This window comes from Mus musculus, chromosome 5 (assembly GCF_000001635.26).
Source record: "Mus musculus strain C57BL/6J chromosome 5, GRCm38.p6 C57BL/6J".
In the NCBI taxonomy this organism is placed as follows: domain Eukaryota; kingdom Metazoa; phylum Chordata; class Mammalia; order Rodentia; family Muridae; genus Mus; species Mus musculus.
In genome coordinates, this window is record NC_000071.6 from 43,904,187 (window position 1) to 43,930,708 (window position 26,522).

The following is a 26,522-nucleotide window of genomic DNA, read 5'->3' on the forward strand; positions in this document are numbered from 1 at the left end:
AACTGCCATATGGGTATTAGGATTTGAACCCAGGTTCTCTGGTAGATCTGTCAGTGCCTTTAACTGCTGCACTATATTTCCAACCCCCAAAACCAATTTTCTTAGACATTCTGATCAGTTTCCTTATTTCATCTTCACCAAATGGAAATTAACACATACCTAGTCTAGATAGCTATTGGTGCATTCAAATAAAATATCACTAGCTTGTTAAGTAATGGAACCCACCTACACAACAAATGTTTATTGAAGACTTACTGCATGTTTTAAAAACTCAAAGACGCTGTATATTTTTGTTTGCTCGCTTTTACAGAGAATGTTTTCCATTTGTGTTATCACTTTGGGATATGTTTTACAGCCACATCATCTCTGAAACCCCCTACAGCAGTTCATGTTTTATATAAACTAAATGCTTCCTTGTATCACATCTCAGCCTTGGTACCAAGGCTAAGATGCTGAGGGTGATTGGAGGCACCTTGGCTTCTGAGACACTGTGCACCTGTACCTTGTTCTAGGATCTCTTTGAGGAAGACAAACAAACTAGTCCCTCTTTTTGACAATAAGGATGGTTCTTCTTACAGGTTTGAATTCCCAGATCACCTTGTTGCTAAGTTGTGTGACCTTGAGGCCAACGGTGCCAATGCTTACTTTGTGTCAGAGGACTTGTGAGAATTCTCCTTTATAGGGTTCAGGACTCTTCTGGGTCAGTGCTTAATGATTAATCATAAGGAGTAGGACTTGGTCCCTCTGTGGTTACACAAGCACCACTGGACTTCATAATAAAGCTCTGAATCTATCTGTAGTGTAGAAGTCACCCGCAGAGTAAAGTGCAGGTTCCCCAACAAAGTACAAGGCCATCTATGAACTGAATATTCAATATCGACTGCAACTTTCCCCACAAACTACTGTTCTCCTAAACCAAGGGCCCCTTCCAGTCACAGCTTCACCAGTGGAGTCCTGACCGCTCTTTGGGACGTGGGTTCTGTTTGCTATACAGCACTTTCTTGGTCTTTCCTAGTGTCCAGTGCAGAGTATCTTCTTTTCTCCTGTCATCCTTTTCATCCCTGGAATTTTACTGAGTAAAACATACCTGTGTCATGCACTAGGTATAAAGCACTGAAAGTTCTAGAAGCACATAGGAATCCAAGCTCTTTGTTCTCACAAAGCTCTTCGTACTGACGGCTAAAACTGTTCAACCCGCCATAACAATGAAATGTTGTTAAGTAATGTGCACAGATGTCGTGGAAGGAGACCCACGTCCCAGAGGTCTGTCTCCAAAGGAAGCTGAACAGTACTCCGTTCACATGGTGACCTCCAGTGCTTAGCAGACCTCCCAGCTGAAAGTTGGTTGCATGAAGAAATAAAACTCCTTGTTCAACCATGTTCTTTTATTCAAGCACCACACTCCCTCCTTCTTTATGCCTTTCTAGAGCCTCAGGATCACTGCCTCTTACCTGGGCTTCCCTTTCTACAGTGTTCCCCTAAATTGTCCACCTTACTTCTGCTAAATAAGATGTAGCATCTACAGAACATGATACCAAGTGAGTGCTTTCATTCATGCAAATTGCCATGGCTGCATTAAGAATTCATACAAAGTAAATTCTTCCTGTGGCTTAGACTATTGGATAGATTCACCATTCTTGTACTAGAACTAGGGAGGCTATTCTCTCTCCCTCTCTAGTTAGTACTAAGTACTCTTTGGATGGAATTGCTGAAGAATAATGATGAACTTCCTTTTCTTCCTCCTCTTCTTCCTCTTCCTCCTCTTTCTCCTCCTCCTCCTCTTCCTCTTCTTCCTTCTCTTCTTGGTTTTGGTCTTTGACAGGGTTTCTCTGTATAGCTTTGGCTGTCCTGGACATCACTCTGTAGACCAGGCTACTCCAAACTAGCAGAGATCCAACCACCTGCCTTTGCCTCCCAAGTGCTGCAATCAAAGGCATGTGTCACCACTCAGTCTGGCTGACGGACTTCTTTTTTAAGTTTGCAGAAGATGCCTGTGGTGTGGTCCAAGTGATGCTCAATGGGTCCCTCCGTGAGCCATTTTACAAAAACAGGTACTCATTTCCTTTCTTTGTGCAAGGGTTAATTATCACAGTTACCATAGTCTCCTGATGGACATGGCATTCCTAGAAAGGATGTACTTTCCATGTTTCATATCAGTCCTGAAGTGCTGAGCTTTTAAAAGGGAAAGCTTATGGATTCGCTCCTTTCTGGGTCAATGTTTGGTCTGGTTCATCTAAGATCCTCCAAAGTTCCTAAAGGCCATTGCAGGTTCCCAGTCATTGCCCTTGACTTTTTGAGGTCTCACATAATTTTCTTAGCTTCCTTCCCCCTGCATTCTATGCTCTCATTTCATCGATACTGTCTACCCTGCATCTACCCGTCTCCCTGTTAGCATCCTCACCATGGCTCTCTCCTGTGTGAAGAGCAGGAATCCCACGTCATTGGAACATCAGAAACCATGCAGGGCTGTGATCCTCCTCCTCCTCTTTTGGAAGTGTTGCCAGCAAAGTCCTGTAGTGATATAATGGTGAAGACACCAGAGGTCCTTATACATACTATATGTGACCTTGTGCAGGCATCTAGCCTCTAGGTTGAGGATGCATAGAAAGAAACTGAGATAAAGTGTGAACAGTGCTGCACTCCATGCCTATTGAAAATTCTCTAGTACATATTAGCTTTTTTTTTTCTTTTTCATTTAATCCTCAGGGCTGAGTTGGTCCACACTCAAGCCTTCCTTCTCTGGCCTCCTTCTCGCCTTAGTTTCTATCATCATCATGGTCTTGTTCTCTAATCTTTCTCTGATGAGAATGCTTCTAAAAATGAGAGCACATATTAATTTTCTTCAGGCACTGTAGATACCCTCAATTAATTGTTCCTTTCTTCTGCTTTAGTATTTAGTATTATAAAGCCACATTTACCTTTTTTCCTTCTTCTGGACCTTTTTTTGGGGGTGGGGTGGGGGGGGCTTTGGGTGAAAGTGCTGGTGTTCAAAATCTCACCCTCTGATGTTGGAGACCCAAGTCCTTGCCTCAGGATGGGTAGCTGTCCACACTAACAAGAAAGGATCTAGAAAGATGTTGTTGAATGGACAGTCTCTGTTTCTAACTAGCTCTCTGGTAATGCTACTCTTTGAGCAGCAAGTATTTTTTTAATGTATCAGTCAGCATCGATGTACAGTTAAAACTCTTATCTTGAAAATCTCATAACCAAGAGTCATGTTGAAAGAGGAACAGTGGGAAGCAAGGGAGGTTCTGTTCAATCGTGACAGGAGGTATGGATGCCCTGCGCTTTGGCTTGAGGTCAGTTATTTACCTCTTCTGTTTCAGCACCTTTGGAAGTGTGGAAGTCTTTAGTTTGGACCCAAATAAGGTTCATAAACTACAGGCCTGGGTGATGCACGACATCGAAGGAGCTTCCAGGTATGTTATTGCTTAGTAGCGGAGTGATGAGACCATCACTATGACTCAGCCTGCAGAAGGAATCCAAGGTCACAGGAACACACTGGGAATAGACTGGCTTAGCAAATGAATGGGGCTTACACACTTGGCCCTCCTTCTAGTCTCTAAATTCTGTCTCCACAACCGACAGTGACTGCTTCACACCTTTGCTCCTGGTGACCAGAGAAGCCCCAGAGGGGGATGTCTGCCTCACCTCTACTCAGTGCTGTTTCAAGAGGCAGTAAGAGAGACTCAGAGAGTGTATGAAATATCTTATTATTTGAATATTTCTTCCCTAGTAACGCATGTTCAAGCTCCTCCTTAAATGAGCTGAAGATGATTGTGCAGAAAAGGAATATGATATTTGCCTGCGTGGATAACTACAGGTAACTGATTTCTTGGGAACAAAAGAGCTGTGTGTGCTGAGAGGGCTTTAGGGATCCTCTCAGGCCTTGGTGGTGCTCTCACTGGTCTCTGCCCTGCCACCAAACCTAGCTTGTTTCCCTAGCCAATGGCCTAAATCTGGCTGGCTGTCCTCCGTTCCCTGCCTCCTTGCCTGCCAGCCCTAAGTGATGTCTTGACTTAGAAGCTGACTGATGCCCAGAGTACACATTTCTTTCTTGCTTTACTGCTGTATTTCCTATTTCAGAGGAGCAGAAATATGTTTTGCCAGGGCCTTTCTCCCAAGTTTTAAAATCCCTTGACTGGCTATAAATTTGCATGTGAAATCTCCTTGGTTAGATTCAGATGTAAGTATCTAATATTTGGCAAATTTCCACATGAGAGTCTAACAAGATTTATCGTTCTAGATTAAGAGCAAAACTGATATAAATAAATTCTTGAAGAAAATTTACCATTAGCCTATGGGCAGGTATGTTGTCTTTACAGTCACCTTTATCTTTAAAATGTCAAGACCCCCTCATAGTTTTTAACTATGTTGTGGCCAATGATACAGGCAGGGACATCTTCCTCTACAGAGAAGCACTTTTGGAGCTTTTCCTATGAGGAATAGCTTCCACCAAGACTAAAGCAGAGAGAAAAGGCTTTATGTACAAGCTAAGGAGAGGGAATATTTTTTTTTAATCTCTTCATGTCACCTACCATCAAAGACAGGCTTAAAAGATGGATGGCTCATTTCCCAGATGACCCAAGCTTCCCTCCAATCAGCTCTCTGTTCTTTGGAAACTTCCAAAAAAAATGAAGAAAACAAAACAAAACAAAACAAAACAACACAACAAACAAAGACAAAACCAACAAAACCCAGAAACTGTCAACATGCATCAGTTAAGTGCAAAAACAAAAGAAATGATCAACTATAACAGAAACTCTCTATGCAGCTGACTAGGCTAATTCACTCACAGATATTTTGTATCAAAAAGAAGTACAGGAAGACTAGGTGAAGGTTGAGAAATGTAGAGCCTGTGGTTTTGTTAGCTCACATTTTATGAAAATGGCAGTCTTTTTAAATTACAAGTTAGATGTTGGGGCCCGCCAGCGGCCCACATGTCTGGGTTCTAGCTGGGAGGCATCTTGGAATCTGGAAGAGAAGAGGGAGCTAGGCGGTGCGAGAGAGAATGGAACCAAGACAACAGTCTAATCAAGGTTCAATTTTACTATTCCCAGACACTGGGTTATGAAGAAGGGGAAGGGGCCCATTCCCGCCAAACTGGAGTTTCAGTTTCAGGTGACCACGTGATAGCTCCGGAACAGCTAGGCGGCAGGTAGTAGCAGTGGGAGTGGCAGACCGATAAGGTGGCAGGCTCCACCCGGAAGCTCTCTTCGTGCTAACAGTGAAAACTGATCAGCCAGGTTTCAGGCTGAGGGGGGAGGTTACAGTTAGATACTTACGTAAAGCTTGCCTTGTGTAGGGGGAGTGTGGTCCTCTCACAATGTCGTCCAAACCTCTTGAGGAAGGTCCCTGAGTTCTTTGCTGTCAAATGCTTTCACCCAGAGGTCACCAGGAAGCCTCTAATCTGAGGAAAGAAGAATACTCAGGAGGGAACTGTGTGGGCCTGGTTCCAGTGGCCGTATCTGCTGTCATCTGGGCATCAGCTGTTAAATACTTGTGACACATCTGAGCCAGTTGTTTGTTTTTAACCTCCACATATTACTGTTGTACACTCTCTTTGGTATTTATTTCTATGGTCTTACAAGTGAACTGCAACTAACTTGGCACATGCTTTCAAGTCATTTACTCCTGGGTCAGGCCTTTCTCAGTGCTGTCTCTGAGCTCAGATGGATGTGGATGCTCAGTGGTTAATCTTTGGTTGCTATGATGCGTCTTTCTTCATTGACAAGTTGGACCATAGTGACATCATCTGGTCTCTTTCCTCTTAAGATTCTTGTCACATTTATATTTATTTATTTATTTATTTATTTATTTATTTATTTATTTATTATGTGTGTGTGTGTGTGTGTGTGTGTGTGTGTGTGTGTGTGTGTATGTATGTATGTATGCACACATGTGTGCACATACCATAGCCTTCGTGTGGACATCAAAGGACAACTTGTAGGAGTCAGTGCTTCGTTCAAGCACGTGAACTCTGGGGATCAAACTCTCAGGTCACTGGGTACGGCAGTGAGCACCTTTGCCCCATGACCCATCTTGCCAGCCCTCATCCAGTCCCTGACTTCCTTTCTTTCTTCTCTCCCACAGGCCTGCCAGGTTTCTTCAGTGTGTGAAGAACCCTGAGCACCCATCGTGTAGACTTAATACGTGAAGGATCTGGATCTTAGATCACCTGTAGCCTGGACTGAGATGAAGGGGCTCAGAAGCAACACTGGTGGAAAGCTGAAACTGTCAGGGAGAAGCCTCTACTACAGTGTTAACACCAGAGATGGAAGAACTTCCCAATTCTCTGTGTACTACCAACATTCAAGAAAAATTACTCCATAAACCAGAGTTAAACTTCTATATTGTTATATTAGTCTAACTTTCTCATGTGGTGCTTCTGTATTGTTTATATATTGCTTACATCCTTTTATTCCTCTTTTAATGATCTCTCTTTTCTCTCTCTCTCTCTCTCTCTCTCTCTCTCAATGAGGCTGAGAATCCAACCTGAGAACTTTCATACATGGTGGATAAGCCTATATACCACTGAGCTAAATCCTCAGCACAGCTGATAACATCATTTTTGCTGAAAAATGGCCAATCAAACTTCCCATTAGACAAAGAAAGTCAAATGTCAAGTATATCGAAATGAATGACCCTTTTTTTTTTTTATGTTTTTTCATTCTTCCCACAGATATTCACATGGTAAACCTGAGGTCATAGGGTCATTATAGGGAAGGTGCTGTGTGGGAACTACCCACGTGCCCTGTGCTTTAATCTTTAACTCAACACATCCCTGATAACTTTGAGCATTCTTTTCTTTTCTTTTCTTTCCTTTTCTTTTCTTTTCTTTTCTTTTTCTTTTTTTTAAACAGAAGAAAATGGAGTTTAGAGAGATAATTGATTTTCCTAAAGTCACATTCTTAAGATCATGGTTACATCTAGAATTAAATCAGTTCTGTCAAAGTCCACAACATATGATAGTTTTTTTCTTTTCCGAGCTTTTATTGCCAAATTGGTAGTAGCCTGTGTTGTCGTCTAGCAAATGCTATTGCATTAGATTGAATATAATAGAATCTGAAATGTGATCTTTATGGAAGATCACAAAACTAATTACTTGCACCCTCTTTCTCTTCCACTTCATTCTTGGTGCCTTTTATAGGCAGTCAAGAGTTAACATATATTTGTTGCTAATATTGGCAATTTATGTTTTCTATCCTTTTTTTCTTAGATCAGTCTTGCTCAGAATCACTGGTTTTGTTATGTTGTTGTTGTTGCTATTGTTATTGTTCTTGTCTTTTTCAAAGCTCAAATCTTTAACTTTCCTCATTTATTTATTTAATTGAGCTTTAGTCTTTATTTTTAGAAACATAGAAATTTCTTCTAGCTATCTGGAATATCTTCAGTTTTTTGAGGCAAATGCTTAGACCATTGATATTTCAGTCTGTTTTCTACACATGTACTTTAGGATTCTAGGTTTCTCCCTGAGCCCTGCTTTCGATGTAACACTGAATTTCTGTATGTCTTTACTGGTTAGTTACTTTGATAGTTTGTATATGCTTGACCCAGTGAGTGGCAGGATTAGAAGGTATGGCCTTGCTGGAATAGGTGTGCCACTGTGGGTGTAGTCTTAAGACCCTTACCCTAGCTGCCTGGAGGCCACTATTCCACTAACAGCCTTCAAATGAAAATATAAAACTCTCAGCTCTGCCTGTGCCATGCCTGCCTGGATGCTGCCATGCTCCCACCTTGATGATAATGGACTGAACCTCTGAACCTGTAAGCCAGCCCCAATTTGTTGTCCTTATAAAAGACTTGCTTTGGTCATGGTATCTGTTCACAGCAGAAAGAACCTAACTAAGACAGTTACCATTCAGTTCAAAATAATTCTTGATTTTATTGTTATTTAGACATGTGATATTTACTTTTCAACATCTGGAGAATTGTTTAGGTTTTTTTTGTGTGTGTGTCTTTAGTAGGTATTAATAAACTAAATTGAGACAACTCCAAAGTATTTGCTTGGTTTATTGAAAATAGCATAAACAGAGCCAGGTGCTTCTGTATTCATGTTTTGACACCAGTTTGTGATTGTTGAACAATATATCTTATTTCTAAACTTTTAAAAAGCTACTTAAAGACATTAACTTGCTCCCTTACAATATGTTGATGGTTCAGTCCATTAAATGCTTACTTTGTAAGTACGAGTGCTTGGATTCAATTCCCCCAAACCATGTGACGGTTAGGAGGCAGAAGCAGGTGAATCTCTGTGGGTTTGAAGCCAGCCTGACCCAGGACAACCAGGGCCACACAGAAAGATGTTATCTCCCTCATACACACACCTCAAATAAAACAGTAAACAACAACAAACAAACAAACAAACAAGTAGGTGAGTGGTGCACCATTGGAATCTCAGGAATGAAGAAGCAAAGACAGGTTCCCTACTCCCTTCCTCACCCCCAGGCTAACTGATAAGCCCAGGCCTCAGAGAAAGGCTTTTTCAAACTGTCAAGGTAGAAGGTATCTAACAAATGACAGCTGAGTGTGTTCTGTAGCCTTTCTGTGCATGGGCACACATATGAATCTGTGCTTGCCTCCCCCTTCTCAAATATGGTGTTAGACTGTATGATAAAAATTGTTAACCTGTCACAAAGCCTTGACAAGTTGGGGTTGCATTAGTTAGAATATATATTCAAAAAGGGTGGGTAGTACACCACTGGATTCTCAGTAATAAAGAAGCAGAGACAGGTTTCCCACTCCCTGTATGGGGGAGTGAGAATTATATACATAAGAATATATATATATATATATATATATATATATATATATATATATATGTGTGTGTGTGTGTGTGTGTGTGTGTGTGTGTGTGTGTGTCTACCAACAGAAGATCCAAGAATCCAGTAGTTGTTCAGTTCATGAGGCTGGATATCTCAGCTAGTCTTCAGTATATGCCAGAATCTGAAAGAAGTAGGCAGGCTTCTACTTCCGGGTCAAAGCCATGGCGGTGGCAAATTCAAGTCCAGTCAATCCAGTGGTCTTCTTCGATGTCAGCATTGGCGGCCAGGAAGTTGGTCGCATGAAGATCGAGCTCTTTGCAGACGTGGTGCCTAAGACGGCAGAGAACTTTAGGCAATTCTGCACCGGAGAGTTCAGAAAAGATGGCGTTCCGATAGGATACAAAGGAAGCACCTTCCACAGGGTCATAAAGGATTTCATGATTCAGGGTGGAGATTTTGTTAATGGCGATGGCACTGGAGTCGCCAGTATTTACCGGGGTCCATTTGCGGATGAAAATTTTAAACTTAGACACTCTGCTCCAGGCCTGCTTTCCATGGCAAACAGTGGTCCCAGTACAAATGGCTGCCAGTTCTTTATCACGTGTTCTAAGTGTGATTGGCTGGATGGAAAGCATGTAGTGTTTGGAAAAATCATTGACGGACTTCTAGTGATGAGGAAGATCGAGAATGTTCCCACAGGCCCCAACAATAAGCCCAAACTGCCAGTGGTGATCTCACAGTGTGGGGAAATGTAATCTAGACAAGACGGAACTAGGTCCTCTGCTGTTTTGGTGTGACATTCTCTCTCAAGTCTGACAAGCTGGACTGGCCTCTGTGTTTGCTTCCCTGTCTCCACAGTATGCGATCCAGGACCTGGAAGTATCACAAATGAGAACCAATCATCCTGTTTAAATTTTGGACTGTAAATAAAGGAATTTTTTTAATGCAAAAAACAAAACAAAACAAAACAAAACAACAACAAAAAAAAAGAAGTAGGCTCCAATGCCAGTGGAAAAAATGGACTTGCTAACAAGAGAGAGAGAGAAAGAGAGAGAGAGAGAGAACAAGCAAGCAAAGAAAGAACAAGCTTTCTTCTTCAGTGTTGTTTATATAGGCTGCCAACAGAAGGAGTAGCCCAGATTAAAGGTGGATCTTCCCACCTCAAAAATCCAGATTAGAAGTGGGTTTTCTAACTTGAAATGATTAATAATAGTAATAATAATAATAATAACCATCATCATCCTCCCCACACAGATGTGCCCAGCCCTTTAGGTTTTAATTAATTCCAGATGTAGTCAAGTTGACAACCAAGAATATCCATGCAGACCTGTTCCTTTCTGTCTTCCTCTGGTTGAAGATCCTGTTCTTTTAAGAGCCCACGTGGCTGTAGCCACAGTGGACACACAGTGGATAGCTCTCACTGGTGTCTGGACCACTAATGCATCCTTATAGAGAATTTAAGTCTTGACTTGACAACCCTCTTCTGACAGGGATTCAGATCTTCCCCAGCTTTCAAGTAGCTTCCCCTTCAAAATGTCCTCGGAGCCAGATCCCTGCTGGTCCAGCCTGCAACCTGGAGCTTTTGCATAAGACTTCCTCCCTTCTAGGAAGGCTGGTTGCTAGATTTACTAATGTCCTTGCTCCAGAACATCTTTTGGAGGTGGCTGCTGTTCCAGAAACTCCTGGGCCTTCACATCCCCTTCTTAGATGAAGTGGACAGAATCAAATCAACTTGTAAGATGTGCCTAAGATTTTTTTTTTTTTTTTTTTTTTTTTTTTTTGGTTTTTTGAGACAGGGTTTCTCTGTATAGCCCTGGATGTCCTGGAACTCACTTTGTAGACCAGGCTGGCCTCAAACTCAGCAATCTGCCTGCCTCTGCCTCCCAAGTGCTGGGATTAAAGGTGTGTGCCATCACCGCCTGGCAAACTAAACCACCAATCAAAGAAAACACATGGTGGAACTTGTGGTTCTAGTTGTATATGTAGCAGAAGATGACCTAGTCGATCATCAATGGGAGGAGAGGCCCTAGGTCCTGTGAAGGTTCTATGACCCAGTATAGGGGAATGCCAGGATCAGAAATGGGAGTGGGTGGGTTGGGGAGCAGGGAGAGGGGGGAGGGGATAGGAGATTTTCAGAGGGGAAACTAGGAAAGGGGATAGCATTTGAAATATAAATAAAGAAAATATCTTTTAAAAAATGTGCCTAAGATAGAAATCAACTTATAAGACATTACCAGGAAAATTCCTCAGAGGTCAACTTTCAGGCCAGTGGAGAACTCAGAGGAGGCAAATCACAAGGTTTTCACATGATGCTGAAGAGGGCCCTCAGAAGCCCCAGAGGTAGCTTGGAGGTGTAGATGTTCCTTCCCCCACCCCATCTCCCTTTATCACAGTGGTTCTCATCCTTCCTAATGCTGTGACCTTTTAATATAGTTCCTCATGTTGTGGTGACCCTCAACCACAAAATTACTTCATTGCTCTGTCACAACTGTAACTTTGCTACTGTTATGAATCATAAGGTAAATATCCGATACGCAGAATCTGATAAGCCACAGGTTGAGAACTGCTGCCTTATTATCATAGCACACTATCCGAACTTTTCTCTCTGTAGTCCTGACTTTGAGCATCTATACCATTGGCCCTGCTGCCATTTCCAGCCCTGAGCACTTGATGGCCTGTGTGTACAATAGGTAGTCCATACTCCTCTTCTTATGTGACTGTTACATTACTGTTGCCTCATAAACTTTCTACACCAGCTCTCCATCTCTGTCTTCTATCATAGCTACTCAAACAGTGTAGAAATAACCTCAGACCTAATGTCCTTCTAATTTCCTTCGGCTCCTCCATTTCCTATTGTGATAATTTTTGACTTTACAGTGTTTGAAGCACAGTTTCAAAGAGTTCTGAAAAGGAGGTTGAATGCTTGAAAGTGTGTGTGGGGGGGAGTGGTGTGTGTATCTGGCAATGTACAGTAATTACATTAATTGTTGCTAGCTGGTAAGCAAAACTATCAAATTTGAGGAAAAAAACCATATTTTTCCTTCAGCTTTGTCTCAGTTACTCTCTGTTGTTCTTTCATTGTCTGAAAACAGCCCAACTCAAGTCTGCATGTTCTCAGATGCAAAAGACAGCATCAGCAACAGACTTCCTCCTCCTCAGTGGCCCGTTTCTTCCTGAAACAAATTCCCATGTTTATAACATGTGTGTAGGGCTGGAGAGATGACTCAGCCATTAAAGGCTAGGCTCATAACCAAAAATATAACTTGTGTGTCTTGGGAAGACTCTGCTTGGCTGACTGTTAAATGTTAAGAAGAACATCATTTTGCTTTTGAGTAATAGTCTTTGGAAATCCAGGTTGTAACTAATCTGATGCATCAGGAAGACTTTTGAATAGAGGGGAAAGGTGACAGGCACAAAGGAGTCTCATTCTGCATGTGGCCAGAAGAAAAGGACCATAGATGCCCCACTCATCACTTACTCTTCTCTGGTTTTTGAACAGAGCCCAGATAGGTCTTTAACTCATCGTAATCCCCCTGCCTCAGCCTCCTGAGTGCTGGGGTTACAAGCATGTACAATCAAGCCAGCTTTCCTTCCTCTTTGGAATCTACACCACCCTCTCAGTTTCTACCATAGCTCATCTCCCTCCAAAGAGAACTGAACGTGAAGGCCCTGTGAGCAGTCCAGTGGTTTGTGGCACTAGACAGCTGAGCCAACGCACGAGGAAGATGCAAATTTGTTAGCTTCCAGCAATTTGCCTATACCTATCTATACATTCTTCATGAAGCAGTACAGCTTATCAAAATGTTATGCATGGTAAACTGGGACATCAATGGGATTCGGAGACCCCTGCAAGGTCTGGGATGCAAGGTGCCCAGCAACTGTCCCACGGCCTTGAGATACATTTTAGAGGAGCTGGATGGCGATATTTTCTGTCTCCAGGAGACCAAAGTGAGCAGAGATGCGCTGACGGAGCCCTTGGCTTTTGTTGAGGGCTATAACTCCTATTTCAGCTTCAGTCACAGCCGGAGTGGCTATCCTGGTGTAGCTACTTTCTGTAAGGACAGTGTTACATCCGTGGCTGCTGAAGAAAGCCTGAGTGGTCAGTTTGCCACCCTGAACCGGCATGTCGGTTGCTATGGAAACATGACCGCGTTCACCCAAGAGCAGCTACAGGCTCTGGATATCGAGGGCTGAGCTGTCCTTACACCACAGCAAAAGGTCTTCACACAGGAAGAGAAGGGGAAGCCTTTGACCCTGATCAATGTGTACTGCCTGTGTACCGATCCTAGGAACCCGGAGTGGCTGATCTTTAAGATGCATTTCTATCGCTTGCTGCAAATCCGAGCAGAAGCACTCCTGGCAGCCGGCAGTCATGTGATAATCCTGGGGGGCATGAATATAGCGTACTGTCCCATTGACCACTGTGATGCTGGCGGTCTGGGGTGCTTTGAAGAAGTCCTGGGTCGTAAGAGGATGGATGGCTTGCTTAGTAACCCGGAATACCAGGCTGGGTCCCATATAGGACCTTTCATGGATAGCTATCTCTATTTCTATCCAAAACAGGAGAGGGCCTTTACCTGCTGGTCAGTGATCAGTAGTGTCCGCAATCTCAACTATGGCACCCGACTTGACTACATACTGGGATACAGGACTCTAACTATAGACACTTTCCAAGATGCCTTCCTGCTCCCTGAGATGATGGGCTCTGACCACTGCCCTGTGGAAGCTGTCTTGCATGTGTCCTGTATGCCAGCAAAGCAGTGCCCAGCTCTGTGCACCCATTTTCTCCCCGAGTTTGCAGGTACCCAGCTCAAGATTCTTGGCTTCCTAGTCCCTTGTGAACAAGAACCTATGTGGTGGCAGCCAGTCCTGCAGCCCAGCAAACAAGTCCAGCTACAGAAAAAGAGAAAAGCCCACAGGCACTCATCCAGGCCTCGAAAGCATCAAGGTGGTCCCAGAAAACACCAGAAAAACCTGATGAGTTATTTTCAGCCTTCTGTTAGCTTTTCCCAGACTTTTGGTGTGGAACTACCTAAGCTGCCTCTGGTGGGCACTCTTGTAACTCCAACAACTCTGGAAGGGGATGTGATAGCCACAAAGAAGGATAAGCAGGCCAAGGTTTCTGAGGTCAGAAATGAGGAGGAGGCACAGACCTCATTCTGGAAATCTGTGCTGAGTGGGCCCTCAGCCACGCCCCTCTGCAGAGGCCACAGGGAGCCATGTGTGATGTGGATTGTGAAAAAAACAGGATCCAACCTGGGCCGCCATTTCTTTCTTTCGTTCTTTTTTTTTTTTTAAGATTTATTTATTTATTATATATAAGTACACTGTACCTGTCTTCAGACACCCCAGAAGAGGGAGTCAGATCTTGTTACGGATGGTTGTGAGCCACGATGTGGTTGCTGGGATTTGAACTCAGGACCTTCAGAAGAGCAGTCAGTGCTCTTAACTGCTGAGCCATCTCTCCAGCCCCTGGGCCGCCATTTCTACACATGTGCCAAGCCACAGGGTCCTCCAAATGACCCCTCATCAAGCTGCAACTTCTTCCTGTGGACCAAGCCCAGATGAACCAACTGAGGCCTAGGAATGTCTACCTGGCCACCAGGGTCTGAAGCCAGGTCTCTATCTCCTAAGTTGCCTTCTCCCTGAGGCTTCATTTCTTCCTTTCTTCTTCCCCTTCCTCTTCCCTTCCCCTGCCCTAGCTTCCCCTGAGACACTCTTCTTCTCACACTTCTTCCTCTTTGTCCACACAGGAACAAGCTGCCCAGGAAGTTGTAATCTTAAACTCCTGTTGCCTGGAATGGGCAATGCATTTGTTCTTAAGCAAAGTCTGTGCCTTTATTTCAGTGCTTAAAAAAAATAAATAAAATTCTTGGGTTTGGGAATCAATCACACAATGACATATCTGTTCTCTGTGAAGAAAATTCACCTGTACTCCTCTTAGGATGTGATACAGTGACATAAGAAAATGCATGGTTCTTGCTAAGTGACACAAATGTGAGACAGCACTTAGAAGCTTGATGTAAAGAGTAGACCTATAGAGAAGAGGCCTACCAATAATTACATCTGGCACTCCACACAGCATCACTGTCAGCCACCTCTGCGGCTACAACAGAATGCAACTTTGAGTGCACATACATTTTCTAAATGCTACTTGGATTTTATGGATTCTCCTTGGGTTGGGGGGGAGGCAAGAAACAGATTTGGGAGTCACCCAGGTAAAAATAGCACCACCAGGTACTTCACTGACTGGAGAGGTGAAAGAGTCTTCGTTTACCTTCTAGATAACTGGCTACCCTTCCTTCTATGCTAAAACAGTCATAGCTATTTCTGGGAATAGAATTTACAGAAGTGGATGGCAGGTGATGGGTGGGTCCTGACGTTTGCTAACTATATCATTTTCAAATTCATTGTGTAGGCCTGCCTAAGGTGAAAGCCTGATATAAATAACTGCTTAGAGCAGGCTCTGGTTCCCTCTTTTTAAAAATGGGAGTCACAGTAACTTGCACTGCCATGGTCAGCTTTTACTGCCAACTTAACACAGCCTATAGTATGTGATATATGCATACACACATACAATTTAGTACAGTTGTATGAGAGAGAGGAGAGTCTTAGTTGAGGAGCTTCCTAGATCGAATTGGCCTGTGGGTCTATCTGTGGGGGTTGTCTTGGTCAGTAATTGATGCAGAAGGGCCTATCCCACTGTGAGTAGCACCATTCCCTAGCCAGGTGGTCCTAAACTGAATAGAAAACTAACTTACCATAAGCCTGTCTGTGAGCTAGCAAGCAGTGTCCTCTGTGTTTCCTGTCACACTTCTTTGCCTATGAAGTGTATTCCTTGATTGAAGGTAATATTGTATGGAATAAGAAGCAAACCGACCTTCAAGTTCCTGCCTTCAGCTCCTGCCTGGACTTCCCTCAGTGACAGACTGTAACCTGGGGTTACAAGCTAAAATATACATCTCTTTCCCCTAGGTTGTCTTTGGTCAGAGCATTTTGTCACAGCAACAAAACAGAAGCTGTTTAATAATATATATTAAAAAGAGCAGAGTACGGAAGGTAGCCAGAAGAACAAGAGTAGCTTAAAGAGCCAGGATAATGTTTGAACTGTATTTTTACCCTTTCCAAGAAGGTGACAGCATAGACGAGCAAGGCAAACATTAAGGCAAAAATTTAAAGAGAGAGAAACGTGAGCTAAGGAGACTCATGCACAGGAAATCTTTATTTTACCTTCACTGCATTTTGATGTCTAGCGGAACAGAGCCAACACTAAGCTGAATATCACATAAAAGAAACAAAATGCAAAAAGCAAGGCAAAGCAAAACGAAAACCAAGTGTCTTTAAAGGCCTAAGGTACTAGACTGTATCTATAGCTGACAGGGCAACTTGAACAACATTAAACAGCAATGATCTTTACTAAAGAAGCCGTGCCATCACAACAGCTTCTCCAGTGTTTCCCTGACTGGCTACAGTGCGGTTCTGTAAGGTCTTCTGCTGGAGTTGCCCAGAGACTCCTAAGAGCACTGGGAGTGTTCTCAACATGTTGGTGAATGGTGATTTCCTTCTCGATAGACCTGTCCTGGCTTTCCCACAAAGCATGTAAAGGGCTTAAAGGGGAAGCATCACAGATGCTCTTTAGACCTGGGAAAACGGCTCCATCATCACCAGAAGGCTCCTGCTCCAAGCATGCCTGCTCCAAGTGGAATCCTCTGGACAGAAAACCCATAGCTCCCTCCGAGTGAACAATTAGGAAGAAAGAATATGATTTCGTGTTTCACCTGACCACATTTTGGCTTTAGGCATCCTGCCAAGAAATAGAGCAAATTCTTGGTTATCCTAAAGGTAAAATCAAAGGGTACTCAGAGCTTTTCTCTAGTGCTCTAGGCAACTAGTTTGGGATAGAGACAAGGACATGAACCTTCCCATTCCAGACTGGATATGGTGCTGAAGGTATGCAGTTACAACTTTAAGGTAGTCTGGAGTGGGTGGGCAGAGAAGACCCACTTCTTGAGGGGAAAACATAGTTTCCCACCGAGTAACTTTTATGCTCATAATCCTTGAAAGATCATTTAAAATGAGGGAAATCTCAGTAAGACCTCTCTGGTTCTTAGGTTAGGAATAGGAGCAGTGGCCCAAAATCTGACTTTCCTGACCTTTGAACTGGCACCCTCTGCACAGCATCCACACCTGAACGGATGCCCCGGCTTCACAGCCTATGGTGGTACCCAAGCATTTGAGGGTTGCCTTAAAGAGATGTGAAGAGGAGTTGCAGTTGCCACCCAGAGCAGACTGTCAGTTACTCATAACAAGTCATTCATTCATTCCATTCAAAGTCAATCTTCTGACTTTCTACACAATAAGAACAATCTTTCATTTTATATATTTACAAGCAGAAGAGACGTATCCTTCAAAGAAAAGACATTCTGAGGCTCTATAAAGTGCAGTTAATTTAAGGCAAATTCATATGAAATAGAAATAGTGACTTATTATCTCTTTATATACACACTTTCCAGCTTTAAAAGGTAAATTCTCTTTCCCTCAAAAACAGGAGAGAGAGAAGAGGACTTTTGTAGGGTGGTGAGCTATGCACAGACAGCCTGGTCCCCGGCCAAGCACAGGCCTTGAACCAAGCTCCTGGTATTCTGCCTGGACTCCACCCCCATAGTTACCAGACAACAGCCAGGTAGGCTGAGCCCACTATAAAAGGAGCTGTTGGCCCCCTCCTCTTTCTCTTACCCTCTTGCTTCTACTTTCTTACTCTCACCTCTCACCCTTTTTCCCCTCCTTCCATTTCCCCTGTCTCCACGTGGCCATGGCTAATCTCTGCTTCTTTACTCTCTTCCTCTTTCTGTCTTTCTACAATAAACGCCTTAAAACCATGGACTGCCTCTTCTCATCAGGATCCGCTGTGCTGGAGCAGTGAAGCAGGTCTTCCCCTAACAAGCCCGAGTGTCTAACCTCTGACTGGAAGGTAACCAGCCAGAGCCCTCCTCCTGCCCTTTTCCCTTCGGCCCCAGGGCTAGAGCCGGTCCATGGGTCCACTCTGTTCTCAGCTCTTTCTCAGCATTCAGTGGTGCCTGTGGTGCCCAAGAGTGAGAACGTGCTGATGTCAGCATCTTTGCGGCTCAGGACCCCCAAGCTGGCTCCCTGCAGGTCCACAGGGACCTCAGACTGTGCTTCCTCACCCCTGGAGCGGTCCCATGGATTCTCACAGTCCGACGCTCAAGTAAAAAAAAAAAATTTTTTTAATTTTTAAAATAGTGTTTTCAAACAAGTTAAAAAGTGACAATGTGCCGAGCGGTGGTGGCACACGCCTTTAATCCCAGCACTCGGGAGGCAGGGGCAGGCGGATTTCTGAGTTCGAGGCCAGCCTGGTCTACAAAGTGAGTTCTAGGACAGCCAAGGCTACACAGAGAAACCCTGTCTCGAAAAAACAAAAAAAAAAAAAAGTGACAATGTGTTTGAAGTAGTAGTAAGTAAGAAAGGCTGGAGGGCTGATGAGTTAATCAAGAGGTTGGGTTTTTGTTTGTTTGGGTTTTTTGCTTTTTGTTTTGTTTTGTTTTTGTCTTTTTAGGTAAGTAGATTTTAGGCAGTCCAGGCTACACATCCATTTCAAATATGCCTGATGAGACTAGTTACCTAAAGCTACTCTTAGCTCCAGGAAAGAGTATTTCCCATCTCCATGCAAGTCAAAGGCTCTCAAGCTCTCTAGTCTTGGCATGGCAGAGCCTAGGGAATCTGGTAGGTCAGCATCCCATCCACGTCTTTTTTTTTTTTTTTTAAAGATTTATTTATTTATTATATGTAAGTTCACTGTAGCTGTCTTCAGACACTCCAGAAGAGGGCATCAGATTACATTGTGAGCCACCATGTGGTTGCTGGGATTTGAACTCCGGACCTTCAGAAGAGCAGTCGGTGCTCCTAACCACTGAGCCATCTCGCCAGCCCCATCCCATCCACATCTTGACCAGTCTTGTGGAATAAATCCTGAAGGTCTCTGATGCTAGATATCCCAGGCAGGGAGAAAGGTTTTAGTTGGGTCTCATTTTGGTTTGTAAGAAGATGTGAAAATTCTGGCACTGCTGAAAGATCTGATGGGAGGTTCAGGTTTGTTTGTGAGAGCACCCATCAGCTGCAGTTTGTCTCGCAGCTCAGATACCTGAGAATTGGAATTGGAATTATCTTCTTTCTGTATGCTTCCGGCTAAACCAGGGACTTAGCTCCAGCCTTAGCTCACTTCGGCAGTGGCCCTGGGCGAAATGTAAAATTCCTATAAAACTTCTCAACATCTGCAAAACTCTATACCAATGCTGGTTTTTAGAAGGGTGTTGTGTTTGTTCTGGAGAAAAAAAAATCTCTGACAAGCTTGGATTAGAAGCTGAAACCTTGGGACCTTGAGAGGTGAGGTGGTAGCAAAAAAGAGTGACTGGTTCTCTTACCTACCAGAAGGACCACCTACAACCTTTCAGTAGCTTTGAATCAACTTAAGTGGTTATCATTTCCTCACCCAAAGTAAAAATATCCAGCTACCATCTGAGAACAGAGTTGGCTCCATCTCAAGTGAGATCCCCTCCAAATCCTGTGACTAAGACAAAGATGGAACTCTTCAGCCTCATGTCTAAGACTTTGAGATCTGTTATTTACATTCTTTGAGGCAATACATTTAGTAGCCTACCTTGGTATTGCCAACCCAGTCCCTGCTCTCCAGAGTGGAGCTAGACACATTGATATTAAAGGCCAGGTCAGCAGCTCACCTTGATAGAATGAGAAATCCTCCCTCCCTTTTCTTGAATGTCAAGAGGGTGACTGAGACCAGTGGTGACAACTGAGGGAAGCAGGTGGCCCTCGTCTGACCCTCCTGCCACATTTTCCTCTTCCTTGATCGATCATCTCACTTCCCTAATGCCTACTCCCTCAGTACGCCGTGTTCTGTGCCTGACATTCTCCTGTCTGTAAAAGTCACTGGTCAAATAAGGCCAGATGTGGATTCCATTCGTCCTGTACTATGTGACCTCGGCCAATGTACTTAGCTTCTTTAGCCTTTGGCTTCCGGAAGCAGAATATGATGTACATTGCAGGCCACAAGAACTGCAAAGTGGCTGCTTTGAGTGTCCTTGTGTTCAAGAGCATCTTCTATCTTGCAGTGTGGAAAAGAAGGGTGAGGGTGAAGAGAGGCAGTAGGGGGCAGCAGAGAGCGCCATGGAGGATTGCTTTGGTGTTAGGGTGGAGGATTCTGTAGCTTCTATTCCACAGCCACAAAGCTTTCTCCATTCACTGTAAAACTGCACAATGCCTACCTTGAAGGGTTCCTGGGGTCTGAATAAGAGATAATAAAGACTGGGTAAGAAATGTAAAACTCATAATTACTGGCTAATTCAAAAAAAAAAAAATGTTGTCTTTCTCATGTTAAAAAAAAAAAAGAAAAAAAAAAATGGCTGGGCAGTGGTGGCCCATGCCTTTAGTCCCAGCACTTGGGCAGCAGAGGCAGGTGGATTTCTGAGTTCAAGGCCAGCCTGGTCTACAGAGTGAGTTCCAGGACAGCCAGGGATACACAGAGAAACCCTGTCTCGTAAAACAAACAACAACAGCAACAAACAAACAAACAAACAAAAACCCTCCAATGCCAGTGATTTGGGGCAGGTAGGATCCTCAGAAGCCCAGCTGCCTACTGCATCACTACAGGACTGTCTTCTGCTTTCATGGTCCAGAATAGCTTTCCAAGAATCACACCTGTGATCCTGGTAGCAGGGAGGATGGAAAAGGGACAGAGAACCAAAGAAAAAGTCTGCCTTGTCTCTTAAGAAACTTCTAGAAAGTTTCAATGAATACTTTTAATTGACACAATTCACTAAAACTCATGTATCTTCACCCAGCCACAGAAGAGGTTTTGTTTTGAACTAGATATTTAAGGCAGAAGTTGTTGTGATAGCCCTGCAGCTAATTGTATTTGATGTTAATTCTGTTCTCCTGTGAGGAGCTTTGAACAAGGAATGAGTTAGCACTCAGGTGATTTCCTGTAAACCTTAATTTATAAATAAAGACTAGAGCCAGTGATTGGGTGGAGAAAGAGGGGAAGGTGGAGCTGAAGGTTTGGGGGAAAAAAGAAAGAGACAACAACTGAGGAGGAAGAAGAAGGAAAGTGGAGCAGAAGCACCTGGCCTGGAGAAACTGTAAGTTCTAAGGGGTCTCTTATATGGTAGTGTAGCGGTAGATCTGCCCAATCTAAGCACACAGCATGTATCATATTAATTGAGTTGTGTTTTCATTGCCAGGGGTTATTTGGGTTGGAGATTTACAGCAACAGGAGGTGAGAATTGGTGTTTCAAAACAGCTAAGTTGAAAGGCTCATGACTTCCATTAAATCACTACTCAGTAAATATTCACAGATGCCCTTTAGCGTCATTATTGCTATCCAGGTACATGCTCTTGGCTCATCTGGGGACCAGCAGGAAGAACTGGCATCAAGACATGATTGAAACTATGAATTCATGAGCAGCCTGGACAACATAGAAGAATGGATCTCAAAAGAAAACAAAAGCAAAACCCAGAAGAACAATAAAGGCCCTAGAAGGGTTAAAAAGTGTATTCTTAGCATATTCAAGGCCTAGGTTAGATCCTAAGCACAACAATTGATGGATGGATGGATGGATGGATGGATGGATAGATAGATAGATAGATGATAAAGTAGAGACATCACCATAAATTACTTCCCTAAGAGGACTCTGATATCAATGTTCTTGCTCTCAGTCCTTCTGTTTATAAGGCAAGGTGCACCCTACAAGCCATCCTCATGAAGATGTCACTCGGACATTTTTAAATTATTTGAAGGAGCAGTACAATTTTGTTGTTGCTATAAACTGGGAGATATATTCTTTGGAATGACATTTTTGGAATAGAAACATCTATAGTCTTATGGCTTAAAATATCCTATCTTTTTAATTGGGTAGAAAATTAGATGCACAATTACAAAAGACCTGAATTAGAAATACATTGTCATAATAAATTACATGGAAGAAAAATGGTGGTAGGATTAGGTAGAAAGGCACACATATGAGAAAGTATTTGCAAATGCAGATATTAGCATTTATTATTAGATTAATCTACCCAGATTATTACACAGGAAAGACATTAAATGCACTAACTGTCCCCTCAGTGAAATGTGTACATTATGAAGCACAAAGTTTAGAGCTCAGCAAAGACTATTTCCCAAGTCCATTCTGGTCAGCAAAGCCATTATGACAGCGTGTGAGAGGTACCAGAGAGCAAAATCTAAGGGGACATTTTTCTCTGCAGGTGAACATATGTCTTAGCAACTTTCACTGTCCTTACCCCAACAGCCAACACATAGCTTGTGTTCAGAAAATGCAGTTATTATCCTGCTTATTGTTTTGATGTAGTCTTTAAGGATCTTATATTGTATAATTAAATTGTGCAGAGGATTTTGGAGCATATCTCTTTACAGATAAAGCAGTCGTAAAGGATACTCCAAAGAAGCCTCGACCTACAAGGAAAAAATGGTTACTTCTCTTAGAGAAATACTAGTCCAGTGGCTTCAGGGAACAGTTTGTAGTATGTGGTCAAGCTCCTTAGATGTTGCCATTAAAAAACTGACTACTTGGTTTTTTTCCCTCTATGTAGCCCTAGTTGTCATGGTACTCATTCTGTAGACCAGGATGCTGATAACAGTTTTCAATGACTTTTATTCAGACAATTGTGACTGGATACAAACTGATACACCAATATACCAATTAATAAGCTAGTATATCTTCTTTCTTATTATTTCTTAAGAGACTTTTATTGTTTTTTAAGAGAAAGGTTCACTCACAAGCAAACAGCAATAGTCTTAAACAACAGAAGTCAAACTCAGGAGGCGGAAGCAAGGGCTCCAGGTTATCTGTGGTTATACAGTTTAAGTCTAGCCCATACTACATGAGATTCCTTTTCAAGATAAAACAAAATGAAAACCCTCCCAAACCAAGCAATACATCCAACTGGTTTTCAATGGGCTCATTGGTGCAAATGGTGAGCTTGGGATGGCAGTACCATGATTTCTAAACTAAAAACAGATTCAGTGCTCAGAAGCCTCTTACAAACTCTACTCTAGATAACTATGGAAGTGTAATTATATAGCAATGTCCCTATTGTCATCAGTAGAATCTCAAGTGCCCCCTTGGTGTCAGTGTGGGTCCCCAAACTCTTATTCAACTGCACTCTTGTTTCAAGCTTTCCCAGTATTACAAATAACCTGACCACGATCCAGATCCTTCAAGTATCATAAACCAGTGCTACATTCTACAACAAATAAGTCCGCAATCTCTCATTCTACATGGTGTGATTTTAGCTAACAGTTCTGGCTTATACCCAGCTTGCAGTGATGGCCGAGTATATAGTATACAGCTTGCAGAATACAAGCTGGCCAAAAGAAAGTCAGGTTGGGCTGGGTATGGATGGTGCACACTTTTAGTCCTAGCACTTGCAAGGCAGAGGCAGAAAGATCTCTCTGAGTTTGAAGCTAGCCTGGTCAACATGGCAAATCTTGGGCCAGTCAGAGCTACATGACATCTCAAAAAAAAAAAAAAAAAAAAAAGGAAAGAACCATGGTTTGTCATTTTGCCAGTGTAATGGGGTCACGTGCAACTAAGATACTATTTCCCATTAAAATCACAAAATCAAACCCATAAGTTATATGGGTGTCCCCAGTTGAGTGATCATTACAGAACTATAATCCAGCCAATGAGCAAAGAAGTCAAGTGCTCTGGGGTATGCAGAGGGATACCATGTGATGATTTATATCCATTCACAAAAGAATATCAGTGACAATCCATTTGTCCTCCTCCTCTGGTTCATGAGGAATAAGCACCTGTCCTGAGTCTTCACTGAAGTGACCAGAATGTAAAAGAAGTACAGCTTCTTAACCTGTTTGGTCATGTTGTGATGCTGGAAGGCCCTGATATTTAAAGGTCAAAGTCTACCATGTCCCAACAACTCCTAAGCTTGCCACAAAATGAATGACTCCCTTTCCCAACAGGGCTGCCTCTTCTCTATGTTATCTGGGGAGCCTGACCCCCTCACTCTACCTAAGGAATGTCATGTAATCCTTGGTGAAATTATAGGTTCAATTTCTTGGAATGTCTTTCAAAGCAAATAAGGTATCCCCAAAACCTTAAGGCCCAGCCAATGAAACTTCACCCTAAAAAGAACTCCTTCTCACTTTCCAAGGTTTAAATAGTCTTTGTTCACCCTGAATAAAGAGCACAAGCTCTTTCATTAAATGCCCTCTGCAAGAGCTGTAACCCTGAAATCTTTGGAGAAGATTCCCCTACCCTCCAGCAGTCACTGTAGGGCTGCTATCCTGCTCACTCACCCATTCTGGACATCAAAGATTGATCCTTCCCTGCCTGGTGTATGCAGTGGCTGAATACCCCAAAGAAAGAAGTGGGAAATGGAACCACATTGTGACAGGGGTCTTCAGGCTATTGTTGGGGGACAGGTTTAGAAGAAAAGCACGAGAGCAGGTTTTAACTCTCTACCTTGAAATTCTCATGTTTCCGTTCAGGCACTAAGTTCAACAATTAATAAACGGGATCTCATGAAAATGAGTACCTTTTGTTAGGCTAAATATGACAAAATGGCAGCCTAAACAATGAGAAAAGATCTCCATCCACCCTACATCCAAGAGAGGGCTAATATCTAAAAATATGTAAAGAAGGTACAGAGCTAAACAATTCTCAATAGAGGACTCTCTAATAGTAAAAAAGTATTTAAAGAAATGTCCAAGGTTCTTAGTCATCAAGGAAATGCAAATCAAAATGACTCTGAGATTCCATTTTACACCCGTTAGAATGGCTAAGTGACATAAAACTCAAGTGACACCACATGCTAGAGAGGATGTGGAGTAAGACAAACATGTCTCCATTGCTGGTGGGAGTGCAAACTTTTACAACCACTTTGGAAATCAATATAGCAGTTTCTCAAAAAAAACAAAAAAACAAAAACTGGGAGGCTAAGGGGGTGACCCTGAGACTTCTAGCAGTGCAGAATATAGAAACTGAAATGTCAAGACCCCCAGTGGGGGAAACAGGACACCAACACACCCTCAAAACCTTTGACCCAAATTTCGCCCTGCTTACCATAAATGCAGGGATAAAGATAGAGCGGAGATTGAGGGAACGGCCAAACAGTGACGGCCAAATTTGAGATCTACGCCAAGAGCCAACCTCTGACACTAGTAATGATACTCTGCTATGGCTACAGACAGAAGCCTCGCATAACTGCCCTCTGAGAGGCTTCCTTCAGCAGCTAATGGAAACAGATGCAGAGATCCACAGACAAACATTAAGTGGAGCTCGGGAGTCTTGGGAGAGTCATGGGAAGGATTGGGGGAACTAGAGGGGTCAAGGACACCACAAGAAGACCTACTGAGCCTTCTAACCTAGGCCCACAGGGGCTCACAGAGACTGACCCACCAACCAAACCAAAGAGTATGCAGAGTCTAGATCTAGGTGCCCCCTGACACACACACACACACACACACACACACACACACACACACACACACACACACGTAGCAGATATTTATCTTGGTCTTCATGTGGGTCCCCTAACAACTGGAGTAGAGTCTGTTTTTAACTCAGACTCTGTTGCCTGCCCTTAGATCACCTTCTTCTAGTTTGGCTGCCTTGTCTGACCTCAGTGGAAGAGGATATGCTTAGTCCTGATGTGACTTGATACACCAGGGAGGTGTAGGTATGGTAGGTGTGGGAGGGTGGCTCACTTTCGCTGAAGGGAAGGGGGAAAGAAGGAAGGGGGTGGTAGGATGGTACTGGGAGAAGAGAGGGAGCTGCAATTGGGATGTAAAGTGAATGAATGAATGAATGAATGAATAAATAAATAAATAAATAAATAAGTGGGAAATATCATTAGGTTTCCAATCATGGGTACATGATGAGGCTATCTCACAGTAGCTTCTCATGTAGGCCACAACTTGAGTAATCTGATAGAAAACATTGTACTAAAGACAAGATCACCAACTTGTCCCAATTTTCTCAGGATGGTTTTATTTGTAAGTTTCCCATCAATTAGTTGTGGAAATCTGAGGATATCACCTGGTTTTTCAGAAAGTGCCACCTCTCTCCCAGAGCTGTTGTGAAAGTCACATGTAACTGTGCTGGGCCTGGAGAAGAGCTGGTGCTAAAATTCACACTTACTAGCGGCCTTCTGGTATCAAGAAAGGCCACACCTCCTGGAACTGTGCTGGCCCACCACTCAGTGAAATGGGAGTCCCCTCCGATACACATAATCCAAACTCTCCTTTTTCTTATTTAACCAAAGAAAATTCTGAGTCTTGCTAGTGTAAGGTGGTGCCCGACCTGAAGCCTGGCCTCTGGATATGCATGTGTGTGCACCATGTGCTTGGTTATGAGGCTGTGGTCTATCATTGAGTTTAATGTATGCAGGGTCATATCAGATTCATGAGACAGGCTACTCATGGTCATCGAAGGTGTCACTTGATCTTCTAGAAAGATGGAAGAAGTCAGGCCGAGTCTCAACCTGATAAAGGAAATTTAAATGTTCCATTTTCTGAGTCATTAAAGACACTGGCCTGGGTCACGGAAGAGGAGTGACCTGGGAGCTTTCCCTGGTCTGCTGAAAATATTGAGGTTGACGTGGAAGGGCAGTCGGCCTGCTTTCTGCATGCTTTGTATTTCACTTCATTTCTTTGCTGAAAACTGACAATTACTTTGCAACAAAAGCAAA

At 43.1% G+C, this 26,522-nt stretch overlaps 1 protein-coding gene, 1 long non-coding RNA gene and 2 pseudogenes across 2 annotated transcripts in view; 3 read left to right on the top strand and 1 right to left on the bottom strand.

Annotated features, from left to right (window-relative positions):
* The window catches only part of Cd38 (CD38 antigen), a 43,566-nt gene extending 35,378 nt beyond the window's left edge, over positions 1 to 8,188 (top strand). The window contains exons 5-8 of the mRNA NM_007646.5: positions 1,978 to 2,051; positions 3,327 to 3,419; positions 3,737 to 3,823; positions 6,094 to 8,188. Coding sequence (NP_031672.2) covers positions 1,978 to 2,051; positions 3,327 to 3,419; positions 3,737 to 3,823; positions 6,094 to 6,157 — 318 coding nt within the window. The 3' untranslated portion in view covers positions 6,158 to 8,188. The remainder of the gene's footprint in view (positions 1 to 1,977; positions 2,052 to 3,326; positions 3,420 to 3,736; positions 3,824 to 6,093) is intronic.
* On the bottom strand, positions 5,030 to 5,688 carry Gm16015 (predicted gene 16015). Its single transcript, NR_168693.1, has 3 exons — positions 5,607 to 5,688; positions 5,340 to 5,410; positions 5,030 to 5,254 (listed from the first exon to the last, which is right to left on the bottom strand). It is a non-coding gene; the product is annotated as a predicted gene 16015 (long non-coding RNA).
* On the top strand, positions 8,958 to 9,718 carry Gm7879 (predicted pseudogene 7879; annotated as a pseudogene).
* Gm7882 (predicted gene 7882) lies at positions 12,506 to 14,037 on the top strand (annotated as a pseudogene).